The following is a 13,683-nucleotide window of genomic DNA, read 5'->3' as shown; positions in this document are numbered from 1 at the left end:
AGCTGATCAACACTCCTTGGTCATCTTTGCCAGATTTTTCATTTTATCAGGCACCAAATGTTTCCTGTTGGTGGAAGGTCTGGACTGTAAGCAGCACCTGCACTCTTACTTTGAAGCCATGCTGTTGTGATGGATGTGGTATGTGGTTTAGCATTGTCTTGCTGAAATATGCAAGGCCTTCCCTGAAAGAGACTTTGTCTGGATGGGAGTGTATGTTGCTCTTAAACCTACTATCAGCGCTGATAGTGCCTTTCCAGAAGTGTAAGCTGTCCACGCCCTAATTGAACCCCATACCATCAGAGTTGCAGGCTTTTGAGCTATGCGCTGATAACAACCTGGATGGTCTCTCTCCTCTTTAGTCCACAGGACACAGTGTCTGTGGTTTCCAAAAAAATTTACAAATTTTGATTCATGTGGCCAGAGGTCAGTTGTCCATGTTGTCTCAGTCCATTTTAAATGAGCTTTGGTCCACAAAGGCAGCATTTCTAGATCATGCTCACATATGGCTTCTTTTTTGCATGATACAGCTTTCACTTGCATTTGTGCCTGTCAACTGTGCCTACAGACAAGGATTTCTGAAAGTTCTCTGAGCCCATGCAATGATTTCCTGCACAGGTGCCTGTTTGAAATGCAATGCCACCTGCATGAGGGCCCGCACATCAGCATTTTATATATACAGTATATATTATATCACCTTTGGCCTGTGCCCTGCACACAAAGATTTCTCCAGATTCTCTAAATTTACTTTTCAGCCCTTTGTGGTGCCTTTGCTAATTTTTGAGATGTGTTTCTGCATAAATATTTTTCATGAATGGTAAAACATCTTTGAGAACAGAAACATTTCAGAAAAATTCATCTGACATGTATTTTTAAATGCTCTAATCTGACCCATGCCCCACACGTAAAGAGGCAGGCTTTATGACCTAATGGGGGAATTTCAAATGTCTTGGCTTCATCTTTGGTGTGAAGTTATGTTGCCCATATTTTTATACAGTCAATGGCACAACTATTGCTCAAAAGTCATTCAGGCAGTAAGAAAACAAGATAGACCTTGCCACAACTGCCCCACAGAATATTTGAAATACACACACAGAGATTCAAAACATTTCATCTTAAATCTTCAACAGCTCTTTCCAATTATTCTTCAATCACTTTCTGATGGCAAGACCTCAGTTTCTTGTCCCCTCAATCTTTGTTTGATCAAGAGACAAGGAAAGCCCCCTCACTCTGCCTGAGCATGAATAAATGGACAGATATCTTTGTAGTCTTCACTGACTTCTATTAGCACAGACAGTTACTTCACAAGCATAAAAATGCTCCTTGAGAGGTTCCCCTCTGCTGCCGCTCTATATGACAAGTTTGGCTCTCGATATATTTTAAAGTTTCCTTGACAGTGATTTAAAAAAAATCTTTCATGCTGAATCAAACACAGTAAAGCTGAATAAAGGTGGGGAAACAGTGGATCTTGAAGAAATGGATTCATATGTGTCATTAAATTGACATTTCAATGGGGAATATTTAATCTTGTGGATCTAGCTGCAGAATTCCTGATGATGTCCACCAAATACAGAGTATCTTCCTTTTAATTAAACTTAATTGCTTCATCTGTGTCTTCTTCCTTTTTATGTGTGCTGAATTAGGAAAATAATGTCTGCAGGGCTATTTAATGTCTGAGGTAATAATTGGAATAGGGGTAAAAAAAAATCCAAACAAGTATGAAGACTAGTACGGTTACATATTTTGCTTTGTGCTCTGAATTATGAACAGTAGTGGTTTTTGCTTTTTCCCAAATTAATTTGCAGCTATCACACTCCTGTTTTTAAGCCAACAATTGAGTTATTAAATAAAAGGTGTATCATCCTTTCCTGAAAAAAATTCACCTGTAAAAAATCACCTGTATTTAAAGAAGGAATAAGAGCCTTTTCTGCAGCTCAGTTGCAGGCTCAGGATGTTTGAGGGGCAGGGGTGCAAACAAAAAGGCCATCTGCCATTTGCAGTGGTGTAAAAGTGGGATAGAAATCCTGGTTAGAATAAAACAGTTTTTTTTTTAAAACATGTGATTATACATCGCTTGTAGTGCATCCTAGAGCAGTGTTTCCCAACCATTTTTACTTGGAGCCCCCCAACATGTACCTAAGAAAAGCGGAGCCCCCCCCCCTCCCCAGGACCCAAGACAGAAGAAAAAGTGACACACCACCGTCAAAAATCAACATAGATTTAAATTTTTTCACTGATAAAACCCAAAAAAGACCTATGCATTCTGTATAAACGACTTAATAACTGCTTTATCATGGTTCTAGGCAATATTTGCAAATCGAATTTTAGCAGCCTCAGAGCAGACAAAGCATCACCCCCCCCAAAAAAAAAAAATCTTTGCACCCCCCTGGGGGGATCCTGGACCCCAGGTTGGGAACCAATGTCCTAGATGGCCCTGAAGAACTTCTTTCCCACTGGAAGGGCACCCTGGGGGTCACTTTATTGTGGTTTTTCCACTAAAAGCACAGCCTAAAAGGCAACATATCAAGTTTTTTCCAGTTTTATGTATCAAAAGTGCACTTTATCACATTTCATCCTCTGGTAGTGCACCCTAGAGGCCTCTTTAGAACCTTTTGTACACTTGCAGGGCACTCCAGGGCACTTTATCAAACCTTGTCCTCTAGAAGGCTTCTTGAAAGGGATTATATCATATTTTGTCGACTAATAGGGCACCCTGAAGGTCACTTTATAATTTTTTATGTATTAAAGGCTTATCCAAGAGGGCACCCTTGCCGAGGCTTTTTTTCTCTGATCTTGTAGCGGGAGTACGATCACCCACCGCTGATACCACCAGTGGTTGAGCTGTGTCTAACAGCTTGATTGATATATAATGTATCAGTCAGCTTTATTTATAAATCAGTTATGTTTTCACACATGGTCCCAATAGTATAGAAGTGTTTCAGGTTTTTGGGGCATCTATCTCAAGAATCAAACAGAATTTAAGCCAAATTTAGTGAAAAAAAAATTGGAAGTTTCAGGTTCCATAAGCTATCTTGAAACGTCGATTTACTTCCATGGATAAATGATGGGGAAGAGAGCAGACTTGAGAGAAAGTATGATTCTATTTGTGTATGCTCTGAGTGAATTATGATTTGTTGTTTATTGTCTGGAAAAAAACAAAGGTGAGAAACAATGAAAGAGAAGAAGCCAAAGTAGATTTGTACTGACACAATAAATAAACCCCACTGATCACAGTCTTCTCTGAAAGATGCAAACATGCTGCTCCTGTCTTATCTTGAGCTTATGTCTACATAAAACTTGCAGCATCTGTTTACATGAGCTTCAATCTGGGACCTGTTACAAATGCTCTAAGCTCAGCCTGAGGACTATTCTGAGCCTGGTTCCAATAGGCTTGTTGTTAGGCTGCATGGAAATGGGCTCCCACTTAATTCCACCTGCAGTGATATCGACACAGAGCGTTGTGTGTTTGTGTGTGTGTGTGTGTGAGTGTGAGTGTGTGTCTATTAGTGGTGGAGGAGGTTCACGCTATATCCAGCTCCTGTAATATGACCAACTGTTTTTTTCTCGTCCCTCTTGTGTAGGCGGGGAAATGGAGAATATGAAGTCCAGCTCAATTTATGCTCACATCATTGTACATTAAGGCACTTGTAACCACCCCCCACCTTCTACCACACACATGTATTCACACACTCTCATGGTGACACACAGGCTTATCAAGCATCAGAAAAATAGCATTTTGTTCCAATTATAGCTTTGACAGCCTTCTCAGCCTCAAAGTATGGCGCCATTGGTCTGATCCTTTGGGTATCCAAGCCAGTAATTGAAAATCAAGTCCTTGCCTTTGTGTGCCAATAGGGCTGGGGCCTCCTGGAACCATACACATAGATATGCACTAATGTGTAGTTTAATTTCATGAAAGCCCCATCTCCCTGCTGACAGCGCTGATGTATGTGACAACTCACATTTTCAACCAATTCTCATCTGTCTCTCATGAGATATGGACGTCATGACAGGACATGGAAGCTGTCACTGGAGAGCCTAAACAGTATGTGCAAGGCGATTTAATGCATGTTACAATTCAGATCTTAAATTTACTATCTAATAACTCTAAGGCTCATATTTTCATGGCTTATATCATTTAAATGAACTCACACGGCACTGCTTATTCCACTTTGACTGGCAAGTGTACATTAGAGAGCAGTCCCAGTTTGACCTCTCTGATTTAAAAGCCCAACTACAAAAATCCTAAAGGGTTTACTTGATATTTTGGCAGCTTTTAAACTTCATTTTTACAAGAAATTGACAGATGGCAAATAGCTGTGCAGGTATGAAAGGTCTGCAGTGAGTGATGTTTGTGTCAGATGTAACGATTCTTTAAACCTTTTTGTCTCAATATTCCCAAGACAAAAGAACACTCAAAGCAACTCAGAGAAAAGGTTATTGGAAAGTATAAGTCAGGGGATGGATACTAAAACATTTCCATGGCACCTAATACCTATGAACACCTATGACTACTCTGAAGGAGTTACAAGCTTCAACAGCTGAAATGGAAGAGACTGTGCATACAACTGTTGCTCAGGTTCTTCGCCAGTCAAAGCTTTATGAGAGAGTGGCAACGAGGAGGCTGCTGTTGAAGAAAACTTCTTATATCTCATCTAGAGTTAGCCAAAAGGCATGTGGGAGACTCTATGGTCAAGTGGAAGAAAGCCCTGGAAGGCTTGTAAAGGTAGAGGGTAAAATAGATGTGGCAAAGTATGGGAAAATCCTGGAGCACAATCTCAATATGTGTGCAAGTGAACTGAGAATTTATTTTTCAGAAAGGCAATGACTCGAAGGAGATAGTGAAAGCTACACAGAAATAGTTTAAAGACAACAAGGTGAATATACAGGAGTGGCTGAGTCAAAGCCTAGACCTCTATCCTATGGAGAATTTGAGGCTGGACTTGAAAACGGCTGTTCATGCCTGATCCCTGTGTACCTGACAGAGCTTGAGCAGTTTTGCAAACTATGGAGCTAAAATTGCAGTGTGCATATTTGCAAGTCTGAGACCTATCCACACAGACTCAATGCTGTTTAGTTGCATTTTTTTTGTTATACTTTGTAGTCGTTGTCCCAGATGTGTTTGTGTGCCCCACCCTCATTGTGTTCACCTGCGTCTTGTTTCAGTCACATCTGTGCTGACTACTTCATGCTCACAGTATTTCTGTGTTCCTTCCCTTCTTTCCTCCCTGTTTGTTTGGTTATTTTTTTCTATGGATTTTTCCTAATGGCTTTCCTTTTTCTGTTCCCCCCCTTTCTGAGAGAACTTCCTTATTTCATTTTCAGAAAGGATTTTGTTTTCATCCTTGTGGTCCGCTAAAACAAATCTTTTATTTTAATCTGCACCTGGGTCCTCTCCCTTGTTGAATCCTTAAGCCTGACACGAAATCATACCTTTCTCAATTGCCTTTTTTTCCCTTTCAGTGAGACAGTTTGAAAATTAATAAAATTACAAAATTAATACACTACGAATTAATTATTCAAAGGTGTACTTAGAAAGACTTCAAACATGGAATTAAGGCTGTAAAATAATTAAGTAAACAATTATTGAGGTAACAAAATCTGCCCCAATTTTATCTGTCTTGCAATCACTCCTTTCAGGCTGGAATAATGTAGGTTATAGTCATCTCATTAGTTTAACTATTTCACATTGTAACAAAATATACTTTGTCGGCTTTCATATACAGCCCATGGTTGCCATACATAGCAGTGTTCATTTTGACAGTGTTTGGTCTTTGCATTCATATTAAAATGCCTTTTAATCATTTTTAACCTAAATAATCTGGTATTAGTCCATGAGTCCAGTTTTAGTCAATAAAAAGTCTTTACATATCAGTCTTTACTCTAAGTCCACACTCATATTAATATGTTATCAATACTTTAATATACTAAAGAAAAAACTGACACACCATGCTGCTCTCTATATCCTCTTGTGTTTTTACAGATATATGCATAGTGGAGAATTATTATGGATTTTGAATATTCATAGTCCAGCATTATTATTTAGTCTTGTTTTAGTCTGCTTGAAAAAAAGAACTCAAATTACTTTATGTCAGGTTTTTTTTTTTTTTTTTTTTTTATCAAAGTTTCATTTTTCAGCTAATCTTGTCCTAATCTCCCTCACAGAATAAAGGTAGGCGACCAACATTTTTAGTCATAGTTTAGTCAACAAATTAAAAATGATAAATAGACTGCATAAAACGTGGACATACTCTTATGACATCACCCACTGGTTTATGAAGCCCATTGATGGTGGTTGCCATGTCAGAATTGCTGTCTCAACTATCACTCAACCTAACCACGGGCAATAAGCTGTGATGAGCCTACCTGTCAGCTGGAGCGGCCAAACCCTTATTTGTGCAAAGCTCTCATCCTTTATAAAATCCCAATCTTGACTTTTACTAAAACTCACTCCCCTGCAAAGTGTGGACACTTTAGAATGAATGTGTATGTGACTTGCAAGACTTTTGAAATCAGCCTCAAGTGGACACTCAAGGAACTGCAGCTCTTTAAGAAACACTGCTGTGCATTTTACTTCTGACAACACATCAAAGCATTTCCGAAGAGGAAGTTATGGTCTTTATCTGTGTCCTGCTTCTTTTAGTTGCTGAAAATGAGACTCATGGCAAGATTGTCTCAAAGAATGAGAAAATGGAGCTTTGCAAGCTCAGATATTAGCATATTGCTAAGCATTTATGTGTCTTTCTACCAAAAAAGAACAAACTAATCAGCCCTGTCACGCTTCTAATAGCTGCCTCCAGTGTTTTCTGGCAGGAGAAGCTGTAACCCCCAGTTCCACTCCCAATAGCAACAACAACACTCAATCTCCTCAGTGACAGAGCCTTTAAAGCCTGCCTCGTTCACACCCTGTAAGACATTGCTCACAGTGGATCACTAATGCTACACAGCGGCTGAGAAAGGCTCTGTGACTGCTGTTAACTGTGCTTTACCTACAGCTCTGCTTTTCCTCTCTACAAACCATCCTATTACTTCGCCAGTCAAACTGCAACAATAAGTCTGGCTGTAAAGCCCAAATGGCTCACTTTGTCTTTGCAACAGAATGGCTCCAGCCCGGCAGCACAAGTGGATTTAATTAATTAAAGCTTAAATGAAGTGTTGTCTGTTTTTTACACCACAATTGTGAGGTGGGAGGGTGAGAGGGAAACTGAGATTCCTCAATATCAACAAACAAACTCAATTCAATGATGATCACTATATCATTTTTAGAGGCATTTTTCATGGAAGGTCTCTACATGAATTATAATACTTGAAAATAAAACAGTGAATGATGCAATGCTATAATAAAGGGCAGGAAATCATCCAAAGATCACTTTTTGAACTGACATTTTGACATTCCTCTTTTATCATAGGCTCGTCTGTTGAGAGTCAAAGCATATAAAAGGAAACAGAAAAAATACACAAGGTACAATGGCATGTAAAAACAGCCTGTGCCAATTGTTGCCTCTTTTTTATAATCTTGGCACTGTCTGTGCCCTGAAACAGGTGTTACATCAGAGGCTTGTATTAGACACCTATCGGGAGTCAAAACCGTGTCATATTTGGCCTCTTTAATTTAACTTTAACATTCAAAATCAACCTCAGTAAAAGAATAACAATCCTCTATAACCATATGTGTCCGTCTTTGCACATTAAGGTGCAAACCTTTGTGTTTGAGTGAAACAAAGGGTAATTTTTAATGCAGGCAGCTCCAGGTTTAATTAAAGGCTCTGAAAAACTGAAAACTACCAACAAGACATCTGGCAAGTCCCAACTTTTCTGTCATCAAACTAGTTTTTCTCTTTTCAGAAATACATCACTTAAGTGACAAGCATGCGTTCTGATTTTTTGTTTCTCGAACATTGTGTGCATCATAAAGGTGCCAAAAATGAGACATGCACTGAACAAATCACTCAGCAGGGAACGTCATCCACCTTACAGCATCACTCCACTGAAAAAAAAAAAAAACACAACTCCATGTCATCACACACCCTCTGGGACTTGAACAATGTCCCAGGAGAGGGAGAAGACATTGGATGATAATGCACAGATGATGCAGGTCCACATCACAACTGCTCCAGGCCTGAATATTCTCCAGACACTGAAAAGTCACATTGCTCAGAATAGCTGCCATCATGCATGGATGCTTGTTGAAAAGGAAGTCACTTATTTATTTATTTTTTTTTTTTTTAATTTATTTATTTATTTATTTATTTATTTATTTATTTTGCAGTAATATGCCACTAGATTTTGATTTTTAGGCATTTTTTCTTCAATCAAGAGCAGATTTACTGTAAAATTTGGTGGAATCACATTGCAGCTGTGGAGCAGTTCCAAAGAAGAGAAAGGATGAGCATAAATATGAAACATTTTAACATTTTTTGACTCCTACAAACTCTGCTTTGAGTTAATGGTCCTCTGAAATCAAGCTTGCATGAACCAAATTTGAACCCGGAGACTTTCTGCCTCTAGTTAGAGCCAATGCATCATTTCTGCACAAAGAAATAATAACTTGTGACCAAAAGAGTGCAGGGATACCTTGTTTTTACAACCAAATCAGCTCCACACAGTGAGCATAGGCGCCAGTGATCAACCTTCTGAATGAGTTAGAAATCTGTAAAATCTGTAAAATTAATTTGAAGGATAGCAGATTTTTCAGAAAAATCTTGGGGAGTGTTGGTTATTATTTTTGCAGATGCAGTTTGAATCATCAAGATAAGGAAAAAGAGAACATCTGGGGTAGAAACAGCCCTTAAAAGGCCTTATTTGCGCTGAAAATCATTCAAATCTCCACCAATGTGCGGCACTGAGACTCTAAGCGCTGTCCAAGGTGCTGACCGCGCGTCTCCTCGAATGAGCTCCACCACAGTGGCATACACCGCTTCTATGCGCTTATTATGAATTAAACACCACCTTATATCACCTGAGAAACACGAGCAGGTAACATCTCACCTTCAACTTCGTCCTCCGGCAGGTTCACAGGAGCGCTGTAGGAGAGGATATCCGGGATGGTGCAGATCCCCCGGTACATCAACGTGGAGGTGACTGGATGCATCGGCATGGCTGCGACCTTTGGGTGCCACCTGCGCCCTCGACATACAGAAACGTCTACAGAGAGGAGCCCAAGTTCCCCCCACGGTCACCGAGGGAACGGAGGAACTAGTCCATGGATGATGGTGGGAAGAGGGCGAGGAGGGAGACGGTGGATTCCGCAGCGTGTCCACCGAAATCGGGATTTTTTTTGTCAATGAAGGAAGGGGAGGAAAATGTTTCAGGTGTCTTACCTCATTGCAGTTTCTTCAAATTCTTTAGGAAAAAAATCCCAATGAGTCCAGAAAGTCAGTGGATTTAACAAGAAACTACCTCAAACCGAGACAATGCGCACAAGCATGCATCACAATCAACCAAGACAAGCTCCACATCAGAGCTAATCAGTGCAGCTTGTTTGGTTCTGTTGTTAACCGATCAATCAAGACACATTTTCAGGTCATCAATCCATTGGCTGTTCGTCTCTTTTAGACCCAGGGTCTGCCCGCTGTGAGCCAGATTAAGCATCCACTTGTTGGATACGTGCGCTCACTTGACGCACTCCTTCCTCAACATCCGTCAACCTTCGTAAAATCCACAGAAAAACACGTCGTGTTACACTTCACAGACTGGAAATAGCGTGAAACTACGACAGGTAAGAGGGTTTCCAGATCCTACAAGGCAATAACTGCTTTCGCGCTCACAATTAGTCACGGGTACGAGGGCGCAGTGCGATCCAGTTGTTCCATCTTCAGTGAGGGAGTGTTTTTGTGAAAGAAGCTCTGTGTGGATCTGATATGTAGTCACCCACCCTCTCCCTTTCCCTCTCCTTCTCTCTCAGTCCTGTCTCACCCCCGTCACTCTCTCATACATCCGTCTACACATATACACAATCTCTATGGGTGTAATAACACACCAACACACCCAACCTTCCCTCCCTCGCTCTTTGTTTTTCTCCAATTACTCTCCCCGTGTGCAATCCGGTAACTCCCTGATGTCAGACTGAAAACCATAAAGTGTGATTGATGACAGTGCTGTACTGTAGGAGTATGCTTCAATTCCTCCAACTTCTATAAGATCAAACAAGGCAACCTTCTCAAATGATAAGCTAGAGTGATGATAGCCAGACTATGCATTGGAAAATTTACCATGGCACAGAAGTGCATCGACTGCTAATTCACCTGGAAAGACTGAGGTGGAAAATGTTTTATAGATTTTTTTCTCTTTTTCTCTTCTTAAGAAAATTCTCACTATAGGCTTTGTGTTTCCTGCCCCACTATCAATCCATATGTAAAGGATGGTTGCTGAGGCATTTCAGATTCTAAGAACAAAACGATTTTTTCCCTCCTTTTTTTTACATCCTCTTATTCTGCAAAGGATGAAAAATAGTTTTCTTCTTTTCCCTTTCAATCCTTTACAGGACTATGACTGTAAGGACAAAACCTTCTTTGCAGTCCTTTTAAACTGTCTGAAAACTGCCTATTAACAGCTGCTTTCTTTCAAAAATAAATTATAAATAACTGAATTGCCTACTTATTGGCCCAGGTTTATTGGCTGTTTGAATAATTCCTATAGTATTATGTCCTAATTTGATAGCAAGGTTGTATCCAGGAGGTGGCCAGAGGTGGTAATGGCCTCTTAAATCTGATTGGCCAACCCACTGGCCGCCCCTAAATTCTAAACTTTGATTGACATTATGCCATGTCAAAGTTAAGACATACTGAGCCTGTTTATTCCTTCACAGAATTGCCCCATGTAAAAATAAATAATAATAAATAAATAACTTATTTAAAGAGATATATATATAAATAAAAATACAACATTATGTTGTGTTAATCATGTGGGCGCACTGACCGCATTATATTTTCAGAACAGGTTCAATTTTTATGCTTTTTTTCCCCATATCTGTTCAAGTCATTAAAATGCACGGTATGTAAATTCCACCACCATGGGGCTCTTAATCTGCACAATTACAAAAAACAAAAAATATAACATAGAAACAGTGTTGAGTGTAACACAGTACAAAGTAATGCGTTACTGTAAGCACATTACATTTGTCTGTCCCAGCCTTCAGGCCACTGCTGCATAAGTCATTTGGGAAACCCAGACAAAAAGTCAGACTATGCCACTGTTTGATAGGTGGATAGAGAGAGGTGAGAAGGATGGCATTTGGGTCTTGCCCCATGTATAGAGGCCACAGTCCTCCAGGTCAGCAGTTGGTCTTTACCCACATGTCATTCCCCACTCTCTCCATCTCTCCATCCAGTCTCTACAGCACTGGCGAGAGGCAGGATACATCCTGGACTGGTCGCTAACAAATCACAGGGCCGACAGAGAGACAACCAACCAGACACGCTCACATCTACAGGCAATTTATAGTCATCAGTTTACCTAACGAGCATGTTTTTGATCTGTGGGAGGAAGCCGGAGTACCTGGAGGAGCCCACACATGCATGGGGAGGACATGCAAAATCTGCACAGAAAGGCCCTTTCCTACCAGGGCTTGAACCAGGAACTTTCTTGCTGTGAGGCAACAGTGCTAACACCTGTGCCAACTTGTGGCCCAATCTGAAAAACAAATCTTTAAAAATAAGATTAGAGAGAGAGAGTGGGAAGTGATATGGGGTAAAGCCCCCAACAGTGGATGATGTTTGGCTGCCATGAGAGTCTCTTCTTAGCTGTTTAATTAACTTTTCAAATGTTTTCTATAATGTTTTGCTTCTTGTTGCTGAAATGTGACATATAAATCAGCAGAATTACCTGTCTTTGTTGCTGCCTATTCACATTATGTTCCTGCTGCAATAGTTTGCCAAGATGAGGACAGTCCTGTGGGTAATGGTAACGCAGGTTATATAACAAGCCTATGGCCTCTGTTTTGGAAAAAAGCATTCACTTATTATAATGCAAACTGGCTATGAAAACATCCATAAAGTTAATCTACATGCTCCACAGTTGCCCTTGTGTTTATTATTTTGGCTCTGCTTCATAATGGTTTGGAGCCCCAGAAGACTCTGCTCATGTAAATGTAAAAGCAAAATCCAAATTAAGCAGTTTTTCTTTTTTGAGTTTCAACTCAAACACCCAAAATGATTAATCTTTAAAAGTGATTGGATTGTGAATCCTTCTTTAAATGAAACTGAGTTGTTGTTGTTGTTGTTGTTGTTTTTTACTTTAATTAAGGTGGTAAACAGCCTACAGTATATCAATCATTATTTTTGGGACCAAACAAAAATGTTTGGTTTGAATTTCCCTTTCATTGCACAAAGCCACCTGCTTTGTTTAAGTTCTGCCATACATTTGTGTGATAAGTTCACACTTACTTGAGGGGCTACATAGGGAAACATTTTCATTAAAGGGGGCTGTGGATCAAGTACTCTGGTCTTTACTGACTTCATGCCAACATTCAAATAGATACAAATCATTTGTGCTGAAATCCAACATAGCAGCATGAGGTGGCAAAGACACTTAACCTGAATGTGTGGTTATTTTTTCATGCTCTGCTCCCTCACTGTTAGCCTCTAAGTGATCATCAACTGGTGGCCCAGGGGCCATATCAGGGTCCCCAAAGCTCCCCACCTGGCCCTCAAAAGATGATGAATTCACAAAATGTGAAGAGGAAAAAAGATCTTATAGTTTATATGGCATGTTTTATCTTTAAATCCCTACAGCAATTACATCAACACCAAAACGATCAAGATTGCAACAGTTTTAAGAGAATGTTTGATAATTTCTTGATAGAAATCCACCTGTTGGCTATCATCAGTAAATAGGATGCATGATAAATATGTATAAGTTCAGTCCTGATTATATGTGCCATTTTCTGTGCCAGCTTTTCACTTCAGGCTCTCAGAGAATGTGATTTTTCTGCCCGAGAATCAAAACAATTGAAAATGGAACTGTTATTTGGACCAACATTTTTTGTTTGAGTTCATTTGAAAGGCTGCCCCCCTAAACCCCTGTCGAGACAAAATCTGGCCCTTGTACAAATGTAGTTGATGGCCTATCATTTACGTAGCTGACGTCGTTTTTAAGTATGGCTTCCTCCTCCACCAGCTCAATCGAGTCATGATTGTGTGCCACCCTCTTCTGTCCCATCACTGCCAATCTTCACAGTTTTATCACCTTCTTTTTCCAACCAGCCTCATCTGCCATCATCTACTCTGCCCTCTCTTCACAGTGTGGTCAGCCTCTTCATGCTGTCAGCCTCTGACGACATCTTCAGCCATCACCAGGTCAACAGAATCCTCACCTTCTTCATCTCACCAGTCACAGTACATATCACCCGATGTCCCTGTGGAGTAAAATCACCAAAGATTCTCTGATAAAACTTTTATGCTTCCATGTGAAATAAATGTTTTTATTTTTAATGAAAAATTTAAAAAATTGAGCAGCTTCTCAGAAAAGTTGGTATGCCAGGAAAAATGTGAATAAAAACAACACAGTGATTGGCACATCCTTTTCAATCAAATTTAATTAATACAGCGCAGATGATATTTACTGTTTGAACTGAGAGGCTTAATTGTTTTGTGTTTTTTGTTGTTGTTATTTTTAATGTCTGTAACATGTTTCAAAAAAGCCTGGACAGATGCAGATGCTTACAGAGCGTTGTTAGAAGAAAAGGTG

General features: G+C 39.9%; 1 protein-coding gene across 1 annotated transcript in view; it reads right to left on the bottom strand.

Moving 5' to 3' along the window:
- The window catches only part of LOC121510360 (calcium-binding protein 7), a 41,643-nt gene extending 32,549 nt beyond the window's left edge, over positions 1-9,094 (bottom strand). Inside the window, exon 1 of the mRNA XM_041788369.1 lies at positions 8,986-9,094. Within this exon, the coding sequence (XP_041644303.1) occupies positions 8,986-9,094 (109 nt within the window). The remainder of the gene's footprint in view (positions 1-8,985) is intronic.
- Positions 9,095-13,683: the final 4,589 nt, after the last annotated feature.

Source organism: Cheilinus undulatus, linkage group 5 (genome assembly GCF_018320785.1).
Source record: "Cheilinus undulatus linkage group 5, ASM1832078v1, whole genome shotgun sequence".
Lineage (NCBI taxonomy): Eukaryota > Metazoa > Chordata > Actinopteri > Labriformes > Labridae > Cheilinus > Cheilinus undulatus.
Note: the sequence above shows the minus strand (reverse complement) of the source record. Positions and strands in the feature narration are given on the sequence as shown.